Source organism: Neophocaena asiaeorientalis, unplaced genomic scaffold (assembly GCF_003031525.2).
Source record: "Neophocaena asiaeorientalis asiaeorientalis breed wild unplaced genomic scaffold, Neophocaena_asiaeorientalis_V1.1 scaffold397, whole genome shotgun sequence".
Taxonomy (NCBI): domain Eukaryota; kingdom Metazoa; phylum Chordata; class Mammalia; order Artiodactyla; family Phocoenidae; genus Neophocaena; species Neophocaena asiaeorientalis.
The window spans coordinates 2,507,157-2,527,763 of NW_020173231.1; the positions used below are offsets into that span (position 1 = coordinate 2,507,157).

General features: G+C 38.0%; 1 protein-coding gene across 1 annotated transcript in view; it reads right to left on the reverse strand.

Moving 5' to 3' along the window:
• The window catches only part of SEPSECS (Sep (O-phosphoserine) tRNA:Sec (selenocysteine) tRNA synthase), a 34,782-nt gene that overhangs the window by 3,951 nt on the left and 10,224 nt on the right, over positions 1–20,607 (reverse strand). Inside the window, exons 7-9 of the mRNA XM_024745546.1 lie at positions 13,912–14,041; positions 13,687–13,778; positions 374–467 (exon numbers count right to left, since the gene is read on the reverse strand). Of these exons, the coding sequence (XP_024601314.1) occupies positions 374–467; positions 13,687–13,778; positions 13,912–14,041 (316 nt within the window). The remainder of the gene's footprint in view (positions 1–373; positions 468–13,686; positions 13,779–13,911; positions 14,042–20,607) is intronic.

The following is a 20,607-nucleotide window of genomic DNA, read 5'->3' on the forward strand; positions in this document are numbered from 1 at the left end:
ATAGCATAGGGAGATCAGCTCCATGCTTTTGGACCACCTAGAGGGGTGGGATAGGGAGGGTGGGAGGGAGGGAGACGCAAGAGGGAAGAGATATGGGAACATATGTATATGTATAACTGACTCACTTTGCCATAAAGCAGAAACTAACACACCATTGTAAAGCAATTATACTCCAATAAAGATGTTAAAAAAAAAAGAAATACATTACAGCATTTATAAAGGCTGACTAAACTTTTAAAATTTACAAATTAGCACTGTAATGAAATTAGAAACATCACTGTAACCAGAAAGAATTCATACTCTTTCTAGAAACACCAGCTTCCCACTGGGGATGGTTCAGAAGTACAATTTTTTTTTTAAGAAAAAAAATTACCTAAAGATATGGGATTGTGAGGTGTATGCAACACTCTTTCATTGTAGGCTTCTGACAGCTTCTTTAGTTGGTTGGACAAATATGAAAACATTTCCTGCAACAACAAAATGTTACATTTAAAGAAAATCAAATAAATACTCACTGCAACTTGCTAGATTTAATAAAACAACCCTGATTGGTGTACAGTCTATGCTGTAAATTAACTCCTTCATATGCCCTAGGAGCAATTCTTTTCCTTTGCCACGATATAGAAAGATTTAAAGCTGCCAGAATTATCAGAAACCACAGGATTTAAAGGTAAAGAACCACCACATTTCCTGCTCTGGGGCTATCACAAATCCTCCAGGGCTACCAAATCACAGAACCTCCAGGGCTACCACTCTAGTCCAAGCAGCCATTAACCTCTCCCCTGGATCACAGCAATAGATTCTAAATGACTTCTCTGCCTACTTTCCCACCCCTCCAGACAGAGGCCACAGTGGTCTCTCAAAAACATGAATCAGATCATGTCCCTCCCAATGACTTCCTCCTGTAAGTATTAAAAAAATCAAACTCTTCATCCACGCGATACACCCCAGCCAACACACCCAACTCAGTGACAGTTATTCCCTCCACTCACTATATGCTAGCCACATCAGCCTCCTTTCCAATCCCTGAACATGTCAGAACCTTTGTGCCTGTTTCCCCTGGACTTGGAAAGCTCTTCTCCCAGATGATTCCAAGAGTGGTCCCTTTTGTCACAATGTAAGGAGACCTGTCTTTATTACTTCCCTGTTAAAGTAGCTCTCCGACTCTGCCCACCCCCAACTCCCAATCTCCCTCCAACACCATTACCTATTTTGGTTCCTTCACTATACTTATCACAGTCTGAAATTTCTCTTTAATTTGCTTAAATAAATATTGCCTATGACTACCTATTAGAATGGAAAAACTCCTTGAAAGCAGGGACTTTCTATCTTCTTCACCACTGCTTTCCCAACAGCAAGAAAAACGTGCCAGACTTTTAGTATGTGCCAGACTTAGGAAGAGGCAGTTTAAAAATGTACTTCCTTTAAATATTATAAACTTAAAATTAACAATTCCCTTAACTCAATTAAAAGAATACAGCATCCAAAAACTAAAAATTGTATTCTTGATCCTACTCTGAAAAATAGTGTATACCCAGTAGTAAAAAATACATATATTTTACAAGTACAAAATCTCATGTGCACGTGTATGTGAGAATTTAATAAACCTACAAATAAATATTAAGTTGGCAACTGTTTGACCTAAAATTGTATTTTCTTCTCCTAGTAAGCACTTTAAAAGTGTTGAAATGAAAATCTGCCCAAGTGAGTCTGCAGCTGAACAAAACCCATTTGCACTGACCTCCTCCAGCCACAGTCAAAACATAAAAACTCTAATGATGCACCAAAGAGCCAAGGGCCAACAGAGTACCCAAGTGGAGATAGGAGGATATGATACTTCAACTTCAAAGGCCACATAAGCGGCTTCAGTTTTCTCTAAGGTGAGGGTTGGATAGTCTGATCCCACAGTGAGACCCAGAGTAGCTTTTTCATTTCTAAAGTACGTAGTAGATGACTAACTCCAGCTTTTGTTAGGTAAAGATTTTAAAAAGAGGGAAATTCTTACCAGGTTTATGAATTATTAATGAGTCTCCTTAAGACCACAAACATTTTTATCCTTGTCAACACAGTATATTTTATATTCTGAACTAAAAAAACTTTAATAGTCATTCTTAAATTTTTAGGATATTTTATAAGATCAATTCTCAGCATGCCAGAATGATGAAATCTTAGATCACTAAAATGTACTGATTCTTTTTATATTCAAAAAGTTAACGCCCACATCTGTCATACCGAATGAAGCTATAAGTAAACATACTGTTACATGTAATAAGTCTTTCTCTTGTCATTAAAAAAAGTGTATAGAAATCCTTAAGGATGCATATGTTATCACCACTTGCAGAAACAGAAAAAAGAGTAGGCATCTTTTCTTAGACATATAAAGATTTCCTGGCCCCTCCTTCTTAAACTAATATTGATGTTCACTTCAGAAGGTGAAATAAGAAAATCAAATGAAATTTAAAAATCAAGAGTTTTTCCTGCAACTGAAACAATTCATAATCTTTTAGTACCACACCAGAGTTAATGAAGAGTAGAATTCCTAGGTTTCATTTATATTTTCATCTACTATGAAGTAACTAGGTCATAATTTAAATGCTCAGTGTTGGGAATTCCTTGGCAGTCCAGTGGTTAGGACTTGGCACTTTCACTGCCGAAGGCCCAGGTTCAATCTGGTCAGAGATCTAAGATCCCACAAGCCGCGTGGCGAGGCCAAAAAGAAAGAAATGCTCAGCATTGTTTAAAAAAGAAAAAAGGAGTCACACATTTTAACTTAGATATTAACTGTTGATTCTTCTTCATTATATTATACACCAAAGTCTTAATCTGCATCTAATTCTCTCTTACTCTCAAATTCATTAACCTCTCATAAGCAGAAACAAATCTGATAGCCAGGAAATGCCTTTTACAGACTCCTACATTTTCCCCCCTAACAACAAAAAAACTTATTTCAATTGTGAGGGCCAATTTAGAATATTATTCTATCTAGTCATGGCTGCCACAATAATCACCAATGCAGTTACACTTGTAGTATGAAAGGAACCTGATGAGTAGTTAATTTGTCCTTAATTTGTACTTAGCTATTTCTAAAAAAAAAAAAAAAAACAAATGTTTCCTCAGTAACACCCCTAGATGGTGCTTTTAAATTTACTAATGGAGCTTCCCTGGTGGCACAGTAGTTGAGAGTCCGCCTGCCGATGCAGGTGACACTGGTTCGTGCCCTGGTCCGGGAAGATCCCACATGCCGCAGAGCCGCTGGGCCCGTGAGCCACGGCCGCTGAGCCTGCGCGTCCGCAGCCTGTGCTCCGCAATGGGAGAGGCCACAACAGTGAGAGGCTCACATACCACAAAAAAAAAAAAAAAAAATTTACTAATGTATATGTGGCTATTAAAAAACAAAATTTTCCAATGTTAAATTTCTAATATTTAACAAATTAGTTCTAACCAGTTCTATCAATGACTTGCTCATGCCACTACAACTGTAGCTAACCTTAGGATAAAAATCTTCAGACTAAACGTAATACTAACTCAATCACATATCACTAGTAAATGGGAGTAAACAAAAAAGAATATATTAGTGAGTCAAGTTCACATCCATCTACAAATATTTTTAGTACCTCTACTCCACATAAAGTGTTATGATAGGTAATCCAATAAGCAAAGCAGTTTATAATATCTTAAAGCTCAATGTACTGAATCCTACAGTATTTCTCATATGAAGGTCCTAAATGCTCTCCCATTGATATCACTACATTTTAAAAATATCATTTAAGAGACTGTACCACTATTTCCTACACTAATACTTAGCTAAGCAGTTTTTATCTGATATATCAAAGGTACTCCAGAACCTGCACTATTTTTTGCTACAGATCTATAACTGACATTTATTATAAAATACTTCCGTAAAGGGAGAAATTTATAAGCACCCCAAGCAAATGTATACAGAAAGATCTTACTTAAAAGAAATGAAATATTATCGATTTTCTATGTCTCTTGTGCTGTATTTAACTTAATTTTAAAAGACTCTTCACTAGAGATAAACTGAACTGTATACCTGAATGCTAATGTCAGCTACATTTCTAGAAAAAAAAAATAAAACTTTACACCATAATTCAAGATGTTAATGGAAGAGAAGCTGAATTATATTAAGCATTATCTTTCGTATAGCCTTTTGCAAATTGATTTGCAGTTGTGAAGCCCAGCATCTAGCTTATCCCTTCCCATAACCCAAAGATGTGCATAATTCACTAAATTCTAAAGAAAAAGGTCTTATGCTTATACTGCTTCATATTACAGGATAAGATAAAAGAGAACTTCACGTATTATTACAAAATGCGTCATAAGGTGGGTAATACAAAAAGAAGGAAACATAACAAGTAGTCTGGTATTTCACTGATAACATGGAAGGTTGGATGGACAACGGACTGTTGGTATGTATCCACACACACAGATGTCCTTAAGTGAAGACAACGGTACTAAACGAGGGACGCTGCTATCTATAATTGTGGCCAGGCCACAGTGTCCAGGCATACTCCTTGCATCACAGGCTAAAGCACTGCTTTCAAACTCTTCTGTTGAAGCCCCATATCCAGGCCTGAAATCTGACACTTTTGTTGAGATTCAACTACTCTACTTTCAGGGCTGCAAATTTTCTAAGTTCCCAAGCTTAGCTTTATTATAGGATATTGTTTGAAGCTTATGTCTTATGTTCTCCAAGTTTCAGCTAACAAATTCCAGCCACAGGAGCAGCCAGTCCTCTGTCATTCCTCTTCTGAGCTTGTCCAGTTCAGCAGAGAGTTGCAACAATGAATGATTATCTGCCTGCCCTGTTCAGCAAAGCACTCTTCTAAAAGTAAAGCTAAGCAGAATTATAATGATCTTCTCCAGAACCAAATGTGAAGGATGAATGTCTAAGACTGATCTTTCCTTCTGCATAGAGCAACTCAAAGAAACAGTTTCTTCAATTTTCGCCCCTTTTCTTAAAGGCCTCTTCAGTTAAACTTCCTGGTCACTTCTCCCCTCAATGAAGCAGATGTGTTGATCAGGAAGGGGCTGAGAGCAAAGAGGTTCAATTCACACCAGAGTTCCACTCTCTTTGATCCTTTCACCCTTCAAAAAAAAAAAGGCTTGAGAAAGAATGGCTTCAAGCTGAGTTCTTGTCTGCCTCTACTGTGAAAAAGATAAAGCCTTTTTGGAAGATGTAGAGCTATATGAAATAGACTAAAAATATCATTGTGGTGAATAAGGGCAAGGAATAAAAAAAAAAATCCTAAGTTGTCTTTTAACACTCCTTTTTTAGTAGGCAATAACACCAATAATATAAAGAGGAGCTCTCAGTGATGGTATATAAATAGCTCTGGCTGGAGCAAAATAGCTTTGCCTCAGCTTCTCCAGAGCTAAACCAATAAACTATCACGATTAAATTTTCACAGTTCAAAAGCAAGTCCATTTAAACAAAAGAGGCCTTTACTTCTGCAACAAATCCAATAAAAAAAACAATATTTATGCTACATATATGCAATTATGGTTTATGGAGGACATCCACATTTTTCAACAAAAAGACTTTCCTGTTGAATGAAGTTGTTAAAACGCAAACTTTATGCTCTTACAATGATAGAGTTCGCAAAGTTCTCAAATGAGCATTTTTATACTCTGACAATTACTACTATAGATAGTCTCTGTTCTAAATAAATTCTAGACAAAGAATTTAAAATAAAACCAGTGAATACATTAGAGGCTTTGGGGTTTTACACACCTCCACTAGATAAGAATAGAGGTCAGGAGATTATCATTTTTATGGCTCAAATGCTTAGCACACAGCAGGTAAACACTTCCACAACAGTGGATGGGTGACGGGAAGCAGTGGGAAGAGTGGGAAGACAAAGTGCAGAGGCTTTAGCATCACCTAGACTTGGGTTCTGGCACTTATATGTGCTCCTTGGGTAAGTATACTTGTTCTAGCCTCAATTTCATCTGTAAAATGGGGATAATACCTACCTCAGAAACTGACTCTGAGTAGTACATGAAATGAATAATGAATTCATTGAATATAATGAATATAATGAACCTAGCAGAATTCCTGGCATACAGCAGACATTCATAAAAATATTAGTTTCCTACCCACCTACTTTTCCCTTAGCCTAAAATAGTTTTCAGGTTGAAATAACTAACATTAGCTAGCAGGACTCCTACAGACACATGCTAATAACCTGCAGCTATAATCCTATTCTTGTCCTGTCCCTGTTCATTTCACTCTACACTATCTAGATAAAGGAAAAGAACAAAGTTCTGGATGTTACAAAGCGAGTTATCGCTTGACATCTAAAATGGAGTCTAATTCATAACACTAAAAACATAAAATTTCCCCACAAAATATTTACCTGATGATTAATAAAGGACAAAGTCACAATGAAAAGCAGAGCTGGGCTGCCTACTCGATCCATTCACCAGCTAAGCTACATATTGCTGCAGGTCAGTCTCAAAGAAGGTGGATTTTCATTCTTGCTAAGCAAAATGTACACCTGCATGGGCCTTTGGGATCACCTAAAAGTAGCTGAAAATTTTAAAGTCAAACCCTAAAGGTCAATGGTCAGAAGAAGCATGGCATAAAAGAAATTCTTAGATTCCAAAAAGATGACAGAACACCCCTAATATCAACAATTCCAAAATCCTTAGGGGTAAGAAAAAGTACTTTTGGAAGAGGAGTATCCACTAGGGAGGAAGCCCTACTCCCAGAAGTACAGTGCCTGTTACATACAACAGGCAATCACCATTTTAACTTACTCCTTTTCACAAGTTTTCAACTATATCCATATGGAGAAATGTCTCTATAAGAACATCTAAGTCACAATGGAAGTCAGTATCAAAATGTTATTTACTTTCTGCCTAATTTTATAGAAAGATACTTATTCTGTGTAAAACAAGAAAAGACTGTACAACAGTGGACCTATGTGTTCCCAAATGCCCTGCATTAGTTCATTCTATAAACATCTGATGAGCGTCTACTACATAACAAGCAAAGGATGCTAAGAATAAAGGGATCAATCGGCAAACTCCAAAGTAGGCAGTAATCTACTAGACTACCCAAAATCAAAGATCCAGTTTCACTTCAGACACCTGATGGTAATTTTTTAGGGATGTGCATTCAAACAGTCAGTTTAATTTGCTAATTAAATAAGTTTACTATCAAATTACTCAAGACTTATATTAGTTTATACAGCAAATATTTAATATTATTTGCTATTATTATTTACAGTTTCAATTCAAGAAGAACAAAAACAGGAAAAACTAAATAGTATGTTTATTTGATATTATAACAACAGCATATAAAAATTTTAAAAATTTGCATCTATATAATAAAGTATAGTTTTAAAATGTCTAACTTAAAACTTTGTGTAATGGTTTTATTGTCTGAGCTACAACATATTCTATTTATTTAGTTTAAAAATGAAATTTTAGCCAAACCTGCAGACTGATCAATAAGGTAAAAAGTAGCTACGGTATGAGAAAAGACTATAACTATGACAACTAAAAATAACAGAAATAAATAGAAAACTAACAAGTTATATTTTCAAGCTTTGATATTTGCAATATTTGTGCAGTTCACCTCAAACTCCATGAAATATTATCTATGTATAAGTATTAAAATGCTATGATATATTCCTCTCCAAGTTTCTGTTACAGATACAAGTGACCTGTGTGCCCCAAAATAATGGGTTTTAAACTTGGGTGTGCATCAGATTTCTCAGGGAAGTTTGGTTGAAATGCAGTGTCTAAGCCCCACTCCAGACCTACTGAATCTGAACTTACCCTAAAGGAAAGTGATCTAAATCACAAAATCTCCAATAATTGCACAATACTTTGCTTTCCAGACTCAGTCTAAAATATCCTTTAAGAATTCTACACTTACGCTAGTCATCAATTCTAGCCTACAATTAAACCATGGGGGCCACTTAATAAGTGCACGAGTTGCATTTTCATAGAATAGATGTCACTTCTTCTAGTGACACTTGACCCTGTGAGAGCTGGGCTAGGTGCCCCAGCTAGGTTAGGTGATATAAGCTCTCATATACTCTGCTTGTTCTTTCATAACTCTCATCAGACTTGTAATTATTTATTTAATATGTAGATTTCCCCGACTACAATTTCCTTAAGGGTAACGACTATGTCAGTCTTGTTTGTAAATTTAACCTTAGGGCCTATGCATAAACATTTCTTTGCTTGAATGAATGAACGAGCAGGGGCCAATGCTGCTCAGGTAACGTGGGACCAGACCACAAAGAAGGAACCCGATGGATCATAATGGGAGGCTAAGGAGTTTGGACTTTGTCTTACAGGCAACCAAAACCCAAAGCGGAATAACTTGAAGAAAGGTGCATTTTTAGAATATAATCTCTTTTTTTTTTTTTTTTTGGTCACGCTGAGCTGCCTGTGGGATCTTAGTTCCGTGACCTGGGATTGAACGTGCGCCCTCGGCAGTGAAAGTGCACAGTCTTAACCACTGGGCCAAAAGGGACTTCCCCATTTTAAGAATATAATCTGGCACTGCTCTACAACATGACAAATTAGAGGAGACCAAGACTGGGGATCAGGAGAAGAGTTAGTAAGTTATTGTAACCATCCAGGTGTGATATGGTAAGGGCTTTAGTTAGGGAGTTGTGGCAGGGACAATGGAAAAGAAGAAATGAATGTTTGAAACATTATAAAGGGTATAAGAGGAATCAAAAGTATCAGCAGTAGACAAACTATTATATACAGAATGGATAAACAACAAGGTCCTATTGTATAGCACAAGGAACTATATTCAATATCCTGTAATAAACCGTAATGGAAAAAAACATGAAAAAGAATATATGTATAACTGAATCACTTTGTTGCACATCAGAAACTAATATAACATTGTAAGTTAACTATACTTCAATGGAAAAAAAAAAGAAGTGTCAGCATTAGAAATCTAGTTTAAAACGAAAGAGGTAATTTATTGGTCATCTAACAGTCAGTTCTACAAGCAGGTAAGTCTGGATCCAGAGACTCAAATGACTCTCAGTTCTGTTTTCCCTCTTATGTTCTCTACTCTAAAGAAGGCTTTCTTGGCATGGCCAGAAATATGGCGGCTGAGAGTCATAAGATTACATCCTTACAGTTTACTATCTGCAAAGCAACACACACAGCATCTCTAAATGAACTATCAAATCTGCTGGAAGGACTCTATCTCCACATGTCCACCTGCGAACGAGGCTAGCCAGATCACATGCCCACGCCTAAGAAAGAGGAGAAGGGACCCTGTGATTGACAGTCTCACCAGGACCACCTGGAGTCAGAGAGGGAGTTCCCCAGCAACAGTGGTTCTGCACAAGCAAACAGTGTATCTAAAATACAACTGAGCTTTTTTGGCCAAAGCTGCTAAATGTATTATTGTTTTTGCATCCTCTGGATATTAGCAGACCTAGGTCTTCAGATTTATAGCTATTTAAAGTAGCTACATTGCTACCAAACTACATTATTTACCTATATTAAAAAAAAAAAAGTACAGTTTAGAGGTTTTAAGAGAGAGGATCAGAAGCCCAACTGCCTAGATTTAAACCCATGTCCCACAATTTACCTCATACTGTTACTTTTCTGTCACTACGTTTCCTGTGAAAATGAGGATAACACTTCACAGGGCTGCTGTGAGGATTAAATGAATACATGACAAAGTGCTTCAAGGAGAGCCTGCCACATGGTAAGTGCTCAATATTAGGGGCTATAACTTCATATATATACATAAGTGTATCTACACATATATGGTATCTGCTAGATAACACAAGCCCTGCATTGAAAGACTATGTTAAGAATGACTTTTACATGGAACTTTTCTACCCAGTAGTCAAACCTTAGTGCTCACTCTACCTGACCTATCAGTGGCACTGGGCAATCACACTTCCCTCCTTGATACACTTCCTTCACTTGGCTTCTAGGACTCCATGCTCTTGCTTTCCCTCCTTCTCAGTCTCCTTTTCTGGTCTCTTTCCTTCTCCCAGACCTCTTAATGTTGGAGTGCCCCAGAGCTCAGTCCTTGCACTTCTTTCCTGTTTAGACTCATTCTCTTAAAATCTCAGCTAATCTCTTAGCCAATTAACTCCCCCAATTTTTTATGTCCAGCTCAGCTCTCTCTCTTAACACTAGACTCGTATCGTGCTCCATACCTACATCTCTACCTAGACGTCAGAGGACATCCTGATTTCAACTTTGTCTGAAACTGAACTCTTGGCCTTCCCCTCCAACCCACGGGCTTCCCCACCTCAGTTAATGGCTCTTCCATTCTTCCAACTGCTCAGGTCAAAAATCTCAGAATTATTTTTTATGTCTCTCTTTCACTCACAATACATTCATCTGGAAATCCTGTTGGCTCAATCTTCAAAAGAGAGCTAGAATCCAACCACTTTCATCACCTCCACTGGCACCACCTAGATCCAAGTCAACATCACTTCTTGATTTCTGAAAAAGCTCAACTTCTACCCTTGCCCCCCTAATTTATTCTCAACACGGCAACCAGAGCGATCCTTCAACCAGAGGATCCTTCAAGGATCCTTTACGTCTTTCCTGATATAAATCAGATGACGTTACTCCTCTATTCAAAACCCTCCAGTGGTTCTCTATCTATCTCACTCAGAAAGCCCTACATGACCGGCCCACACCCATTACCATCCTGACTTCAACTCTCACAACTCTCCTTGATCACGCTGCTCCAACCATACTGGCCTCTTCTCTGCTTCTTAAACACACTGACTCGACCCTGATTCCTGGTACTGGCTTTTTGCCTGAAACACTCTTCTCCATCATACATGTATACTCCCTCAAACTTCTTCAAGTCAACTCAAATGTCACGTTCTCAACGAGGCCTGCACTAACCACATTTAAAAAACCAATCCTCACCACTTCCCCCCACAAATCATCCCCAACCCCCACCTTGTTTTACTTTATTCTTTTCTTCCACAGCACTTTCAGCTTTATAATTTATGTATTAAACAAACATTTATATTTTATGTGGTTTGTTTATTGCTGGTGTCCTCCATATGAAATGCAAGCTCCATAAAAGCAGGTATCTTTGTCTATTTTATTGATTGCTCTATCAATATTATGTGCCTGACACATAACAGATGCTCAACAGATATTTAGTAAATTAAGTATTTACTCAATGAAACTTATCCTACACTCAACTTTATCTACTTTGAGTTTCAAAGAAACACACTAGTCCATACTGTAGACCATGCTACTTTAAATGGGCTTGTCGTTGTTCAGATGGGGGGTGGGAAGGGTCAAGACAGCTTAATAGGGGTGGAAATGGATAGGAGGTACCATGAAACTGAAGAGACCATCATCTTAAAAATTTCAAACTTAAAAAAGTTTGATTTATAAATTACCCATATGATTTGTGCTGGATTACTAAATTATAGGTCAATTCCCATGATTATAATGCTCAAGGCCCAGAAAGTAGCTGTTTTATTTCAGGAAATATTCTACAATCTTTTAGAACTAGAAGTGGCCTGAGATAGCAACTGTTTCTTTCACAAGTAATGAAATAAAATCTGTGAGTTCAAGAACCTTTTCCATAGTGAAACAACTAGTTATAGGAGAGCTAAGACTCACTGACATCGGATACAACTCAACTCTCATACAGAGAGATGATGGCTTTCCACATCTATAAACAGTCTTCATCTGTCATACGGAGAAGGGCCCTTGAAAGATTCTGCTGAGGTTTTCTCCTGGCCAGAACAAGATGATTACTTCTTGGAGTTTATCAAACTGGAGTGTTAGTCTAATCATTTAAAATTTCTTTTCAGGCATAATTTACATATAGTACAATTTCAGGTGTCCACTTTTACGAATTTTGACAAACATACAGTCATGAAACTACTCCCACTATCAAGATACAAAACATTTCACTACCATTAATAGTCCCCTCCCCCAACCCAAGCCTCTAGCGTCCAGTGATCTTTTCTCTGATATTTTTTTGCCTTTTCCAGGATGGCATATAAATAAACCATACAATATGTACCCTTTCAAGCCACGTTATTTCATTTAGTGTAATGCATCTGAGAGTTGTTGCAGTATTGCATATATCAGTAGTTTGTTCCTTTTTATTGCTGAGTATGTACGTACCACAGTTTGTTCATACCCCAGATGATGGACACTTGAGTTGTTTCCAGGTTTTGGCAATTATGAATAAAATCACCATGAACATTCACATAAAGATTTCTGTACAGATACAAATTTTCATTTCTCTTGAGTAAACAGCTAAGAGTGGGACAGCTAGTTTATGTGGTAAGTAAATGTTTATAAGGAACTGCCAAAGTGTTTTCCAAAGTTGCTGTACCATTTTGCATTCCTATCAGCAACATCTGAGAGTTCTACTTGCTTGACATCCTTGCCAGTGTTGTCTGTTTTTATTGTTTGTTTGTTTGTTTAATATTAGCCCTTCTCCTAGGTGTGTAGTGGTATCTCACTGTGGTTTTAATCTGCATTCCCCTAATGACTGAGGTTGAGCATCTTTTCCTATATTACGTAAATCTTAAGAGATGTCCTAACAATGGAAAGTAAATAATCACCTTCCTATGCGTTGAATTAGTGGGGAGAAAGGGACTAGGGTAAAGCAAGGTACAGAAAATGTTAAACTTCTGTTACATATTCATAAGGCTGTTGAGAGGATACATCAGATGACGTACATGAAAATACTCTAAAATATGTAAATTACTATTATAAATCTAAGGGACTGTAATTGCTACAAAGTGTTAGAAAGTTATACAGATACAAAAACTGCACCAGGGGCCTCTAGCTCTCCCAGATGGGAGATGAATAAAACATCTTAGTCTGATTTGCCCTACCAACATTGTCTGTCTACAATTTTGGAGTTGCCCCTGAATTAAGCTAGTTTTTAGGGCTGGAGACAAAGTCCAATTTTTTTTTTTTTTTTTTTTTTTTTGCAGTACGCAGGCCTCTCACTGTTGTGGCCTCTCCCGTTGTGGAGCACAGGCTCCAGATGCGCAGGCTCAGCGGCCATGGCTCACGGGCACAGCCGCTCTGCGGCATGTGGGATCTTCCCGGACTGGGGCACGAACCCGTGTCCCCTGCATCGGCAGGCGGACTCTCAACCACTGCGCCACCAGGGAAGCCCACAAAGTCCAATTTTTAAGCACAAATGTCACTTTTCTTTTCATAACCAACATAATCAATGAGTTCAGCATTCTAATAATGCCACGGGATGGACTTATTATTTTAGAATGAGAAGCTGGCCAACATCTGACCTGGTTCCTCCTCCTGCAACTGACATGTCACACCTAAACAAATCTTCAGGCCTCCAAAACTAAAAGGAAAAAAATTGTCCATTTGTCTTTTAAGAGCCTCTACCTATAAGTGATAAATGAATTAAATTTTACCGAAATAATAAGAATCCCTGATGCAGGAGTTTCTTAAGACAAAAACAAACACAAAAGCAAAAATCACTTTTCCAAGATTCCTCAGGATATCTGAATAGACGGGATAACAATGATTAATTTAAAACCACCTAGGGAGGGTCCAGATCAAAGTAAATCCCCTAGGACTTTGCTAGGTATCTACATCCCAATGTGATAAACCAATAGACAAAAACACCAATACTTTGGAGTACTGCTTTAGTCAACAGTATTGTTTACACCTAATGGGAAAGCTTACCTTTCTTTCTTTTAATAGCTTCTTGTAGCCATTCGATCCAAGTGATAATAAAGTAATAAGGACATCTAAAGAAGGTGATGCTGAAGCTCTTCCTGAAATAAGGATGATGAGTTACATTCAGAAGGGGAAAAAAGCTTTGTAAATTAAGATTTATTACAGTAGCCTATGTACAAATGGATTTTTGTTTGTTAGTTACTTTTTCTGAAGAGCAACTGATTTATTTACCTGGATACATCTTGCTTATTTCCTGAATGAAGTAATCATTAAAGCCAGCAATTATAGCGCCACCTACTGGAACCATAAAATTTTTGTCCAAGCTCTGAACGAAAGCGTCTATTCTACCAACCCGAGCCCCCTAGAATGGAATAAGATGTAGTATTACATATTTAGAAGAAGAGACAGCAACTGCTATTAATAAATACCACTAAAACAATGCACAGAAACAAAAAAACAGATGAAAGATTTTTATTTTCTTTGTACCGATGCCAGTGAAATATTTTTAAGCATTAAACTGAGTTTTTAAATGCTGCTCCTTATAGGTGGAAGAGCACTTTATAGTTACAAGCTGCTTTCACACATAAATCATTTACTCTTCACACCAAGCCTGTGAGGAAGGCAGAGTTTCAGTATCAGTTCAGGTGGGAACTACATTGAAACAGAACTTTTCACCTTAAAATTGGGTAAGAGAGACTGAATTTCTCCCATGCCTTTCATCTGTGCTCTTCTATTTGACAATAAATAACAACAGTGGGTCCTACAACTATTAAGTAATTTTAAACACCTTCTGTGAGTTCACGAGTGGCCACCATAATCTAATGGACTGTAGCCACCCATGCTGCCAATCAATAAGTTATACATTAAGTGCCTCTCTTTGATGCTTGGATAATCTACTAACCTGCATGACCACTTTAAGCAACAAGCTCTGCTCCTACCACCACTTGGATAATAAAGGAGAAAAGAAAAATTTTATTTTTAACTTCAACTAATGGAATTGTTTTGGCATACTCTTGGCATAAGAGTTTCTACGTAAGAGTTTCTACATAACTTACGTTTCCTAATGTTATAATCTTAGATGATCTCATTCCACTGCAAATGAACTTCAAGTGAAAATCTAGTGTTCTGGTGAAAGACGGAATACTTGCTAGAAATGTAAAACTAAGCTCTAGTCCCATGCGACATAGTCTATAACCTTCTGCCTAATGTGATTCAATTTCCTCCTCTTAAAAACTAAGATACTATCTAAACTTCAACTAAGATAGTTTTTTTCTTTATCTGTAGCCACAGATTTTCAATCTGTATTCACAATCTACATTCCTATTAATACTGTAACCCTATTTGACCTTCATCCTCCCACTTTATATCCACATCCATAGCTGAGGGAGAATAGAAGGAGCAGATAGAAGAGAACAGAAGTAGCCTAATCTAAGAGGCCTGATCCAGGCCATAGGTAGAAGCAGCAAATGCAGAGAAGGGAAGGGGCACAGACAACTTCGGAGGCTATCGCATGATTGTTTAAATCTTAACCTTCCCCTGTCATTCTCCTTTCTAACTTCCTCATAAACTATGATCAGAGAAAATCTCACCTTATCACAGGAAAACAGAGAGAAGCATATGAGACTAATTGAATAAATAACTGAAAACCATGCAAAGTAGCACATAAATATAAAGTGGAACAGTCAGAGTTGCCTTTTTATTAACATTTAAGTAGTGTCCAAGGTTTCCTGAGAGAAATCTGAACCTAAATTAGGAGGAGTACTAAGAGAGCAATCAGTGCACCAGACTTTGCTAGAACCCCTTCATCACTAAAACACAGAAGCATTCAAAGGGTAGCAAATTCTGTGGCAAGAAAACAAACAGGCTGGACCCAATCTCAGGAACGGTGTATAGACCTCATTCTCCACACTAAAGTCTGGGGCCATTAATGAGGAGGAGAGAAAAACACCAGAAGGCTGGAAGGGCTTAAACAGAATAGGAAACACAGGAGCATGTCCTATGAAGTGAACGGTTGCCATTTATCAGTTCATCCATTCACTCATTTATTCAGGGAACAAATATTTGGGCACCTATCATCTGCGAACATTGTTCCAGGTTCTGGGCATAGCAGCAGTGAATAAAACAGATCATTGTTCATATAATAATTACGGCCAGAATTTACTAAGAACTTACTATGCACCAGGCACTGTTCTAAGCACTTTACATTCTTAACTCAGTTAACCCATGCAATAGCTATCTGGGCAGATGCCACAATAACAGCTATTTTACAGATGAGAAAATTAAGGCACAGTGAAATTAAAGTGACGTGCCCAAGGTCAGAAATGTAGTTAATAGCACAGCTGAGATTCAAATCCAGGCAGTTAAAGCACCTTACTGAAAGTCACCCAGGCAAAAACCTAGGTAGTCAGGATGAAGAGCCCATGTTTAAAAAATAAAATATTGGGCTTCCCTGGTGGCACAGTGGGTGAGAGTCCGCCTGCCGATGCAGGGGACACAGGTTCATGCCCCGGTCCGGGAAGATCCCACATGCCGCCGAGTGGCTGGGCCCGTGAGCCATGGCCGCTGAGCCTGCGCGTCCGGAGCCTGTGCTCCGCAACGGGAGAGGCCACAACAGTGAGAGGCCTGCATACCGCAAAAAAAATAAATAAATAAAAGTAAAATATTATTCCTATGGCATTTCCATCCTTCCAGCAACTCAGGCCAAAAGTCTTGGAGTCCCTGAATCCTCATTTCCTCGTTCCTTGCATCTGGCTCATCAGCATACCGTGTAAGATCGACTCTCAAAATACATCTGAATCCAACCATTTCTTAACACCTTAACAGCAACCACCCTGGCCCATGCCACCAACGCATCTCATGTGGGCTACTGCAACAGCGTTCCCCGCTTGCCTTCCTACAGGCCATTCCCCACAGCGCAGCCGTCACACATCACTCTCCTGCTCAAAACCCTCCAATGGCTGATGACCATACCAAGAATAAAATCTCAAATCTTTAACACACCTCAATTAACACACCTCAAATTTCTTTACGACCACTGCTGCTCTCATTTGCCCTGGTAGGGCCACGCTGGCCTCCTTGCTATTCCTCATGCATTCCAAGCACATCCCGGCCTCAATGCCTTGGCATTTGATGTTACCTTCTGTCTGGAATCTCTCCAGAGAGCTGCCCAGCTCACGCCTTCACAACACTCAGGGCTCTGCTCAAATGTTACTTCTCAGAGAGGACTTCCTGGATCACACCATCTGATACTCCTCCCCCACAAATTCTAGAGCATTTATCAAGACCTGTCATCCTTATTGTTTACTGTCTGCTTCTGTTCCATGAGGATAAAGATTTTGTTGTATTTACTACTGCATCCCCAGTGCCTACCCTGCTGCCTGGCACATCCGTGGGAACCCTGCAAATATCTGTTGAATGAACTGACAATTAGGTCTATGAATAACTAGTATAACACCTACTTCTCTCAAATTCTCAAAAAACAAAGTTGCTGCTTCCCACACTTGGGGAGCTTTACAATCCTTAATTCTATGCATTTTTGTGACTCTACTACAACCCTCTCTATTAATGTGTCCTCACATCCGTATTCCATGAGTCTCCTAAATTAGTCAGTTTAGCATATGTCAGAAGTATAGGTTCTGCAAAGCTAATTTCCTGGGGACTACATATGCATATCAGAATGCTCTATATGCTCAACGTTGAGTCATTCTGGGACACTGCCCTAAAAAAAAAAATTCTGAAACATTTTAGTTATACCTCTTTCTTCATTGTTTGCTTGATTAGTACAATACTATCTTCTCAAGAAAGCTTCCCAGTTTTAGTACTTTGTTTTTTAGACGAAGATAAAGGGATTTGGAATCACACTGAACTATATGGGCCATTTTGCAGCTTGGGACCTTAGGCAAGTCACTTAATACTTCCAAGTTTGTTTCCTCACTTGTAGAACGGAAACAATGAGAAGTACACCTTAAACTGTTAGGATTAAGCTAATAAACTTTACAAGTCTAGCAGGGGGCTTCCCTGGTGGTGCAGTGGTTGAGAAGGGGCCCGCGTACCGCAAAAAAAAAAAAAAAAAATCTAGCAGGATGCCTGACACATGGTGCGTATGGGTACTCTGTAAACGGTATGTATAACTGATAAAAACTACTGAGATAAATTAAAGCTAATTTTAATTTTTTAGAATGTCATGAAACAACTAGCACTGAATAAGACCCAAGTATTTATTTGGCTGAAAGCAATAGGGACACCATCTCTTTTTGTGAGGGCCAATTTTTATGTACTGCTTTTTTTTTTTTTTTAAGAAATGTCCATTCTAGAAGGTAATACAGTATCTGCAACAATACAACAGCTACCTTATAAAAATTCATTTACCATCTTATAGTGTTATTTTCTGGTTAAAATTTTAGTAAAACCACCTCACGAATTAAGAGAGGTGATGACCAAGTAGGGTATTCGTGATGCACAACTCCATGGGCAGCTTTCATATTGTATCCTGGAGCTTGTTTTCATTTAAGAGTCTTAATCTCTTCAATTACACCACCAAATTTTCTAGTATTCAAAAATATGTCATGAGCACCAGAACAATGAACACTGCTGAGTTAAGTACATAACATATGGGTAAATGTTAAGGAGCCATTAAACTGATCAATGAAGACTTTATAAGCATGTGGGGAGTATAGAAATATAATCTAAGTTTATATTTAAGTTTAAAAATTAAATACGCTTTTGACTACATTTTAGAAAGTTAATACTAAATGTACACAATGGCTATAACCATGTAAAAAGCAATATGTATCTGTATTAAAGAAAGAGAAAAAAGGGATACACAAATTATTAAGGGTAATTGTTAGGGTAACCGGGTTATGAGTGATCTTCTATCCCTTCCTCACTTTTCTAAACTTTTAGGAATGCTAGAATATCTGACTTTTAAAAGAATTAAGGCTGCTAAAAATTAAAGAGGAGGAGAAAGGAAAAAGGGGAGGAGGAATAAAAATGAATCACTGAAATAGTATGTTTTTTCAAGGTTTCCAGCATAGCTAACTGTACAACCTTCCTCTGCTACCATTCAAATTAGATATAATCTAGTCTGAAACCATGATAAGCCTTAAAAAGTTAAGGAATAATGCAAAAGGATACCAAGGAAACAGTAAATGGTCTTCCTCAAAGGTTTTAAGAAACCCTCGAATACCATGCATACAACCACTCCACCTCTGGACTTCTTTTATTATGTAAACTAATCTATTTCCTTATTGATTAAGCTAATTTGGGTTGGGTTTTTGTTACTTGCAGTCAGTTACATACTAACTGGTACAAGGTTTGAGTAAAGAAATTAAGCAAATCAGCTAATACTACTGTATAAACCATATTTATATCAGAGATAATACTAGTACTCAAAATAACAAAAAAGAAAACAAAAAAATTTATGAGATAGGATCTATAGGGCTAAGGAGCATTCACCACTACATGGCAGAAGGCCACAGATAATCTGTGAATAACTCTTAACCACATAACACAAATCACATGTGTGTCAAAACTGAATATTTGACTAACATCATTATGCACGCAAATCAGAAAATTCATATCATACCCAGATAATATCTATCCATATCCTGATACAGTGTGAATAATTAATCACTGTAAGTAAATGTAATACATCATTTATTCATTCAATTGTTTGAGTAACCAATTATTATTATTTTTTTTTTGCGGTACGCGGGCCTCTCACTGCTGTGGCCTCTCCCGTTGCGGAGCACAGGCTCCGGACGCGCAGGCTCAGCGGCCATGGCTCACGGGCCCAGCCGCTCCAGGGCACGTGGGATCCTCCCGGACCAGGGCACGAACCCGCATCCCCTGCATCGGCAGGCGGACTCAACCCCCGCGCCACCAGGGAAGCCCTGAGTAACCAATTATTATTGAGTGTCAGTTATGTACCAGGTACTGTCCTAAGTATTGAGGACATAACAGTGAACAAAACAAAGTCCTTTCCCTAACAGAACCTTAATTCTAATCACTACCAACAAGTAGACAGTAAACAAACATCATATCAAATGGTGACAAGTGCTATGAAGAAAAAGAGCAAGAGGCCATCAATTTCAAGAAGCACCATTACTTTACATACCACTAGGTAAGGATAAACATTGCCAATTAACATTATAAGACACCTCAATTTCAGAGATATAACATGGAAAAATGTGTACTTTAAAATCAATGAATATGGCAAAACAGAAAAAGAGCGATAGAAAATGCTGGCAAGGAAGAAGGTGCTATTTATATAAGGTGTCTGAGAAAGTCTCATCAATCTAAAGAAAGTCAGGTAACAAGCCACACAACTCTCTTGAAAAGCAACCTAACAAGAGGTATGAGCAGGAGTGGGGTGCACACGGGTAGCACAAGAGAGGAAGAGAAAGGAGGCAAATGTGCCAGGAGGGTGGGTAAGAGGGAGAGCAGCAGGAAATGAAATCAGGGAAGCTGCAGATGCCTGAGGACCCAGAGCCATGGCTGTGTGGGATGGGACTCTTACTCTGAGTGCGACTCTTACTCTGAGTGGGATGGGAAGCTCAGACATGTTTTAAAAATAAGAATCTAAAACAGATGACTGGGATCTAGGTGATGCTTAAAAAAATAAAAAATAAATAAAATCACAGTTTTTATCACCTTGCCAACTCCATAGTTATACACTAGAATGTTTATAAATGAAGTCATTTTCAGTAATCAATATAGTTTTAAAAACACTATAATCCACTATATTAGAAAAATGAAAAAAACATTGGCAATGGAACATTCTCAGAAAGTTAAAAAAATAAGCTACTAAAGTATTTCCATGTTGGTGCTGACCAAAACTATAGTCCAATGACGCTAGCAAAGAATAATGACTTTTACTGAGTGACTACTGGATGCAAATTTCTAATGCTCCATGAATTAGAAGATGCT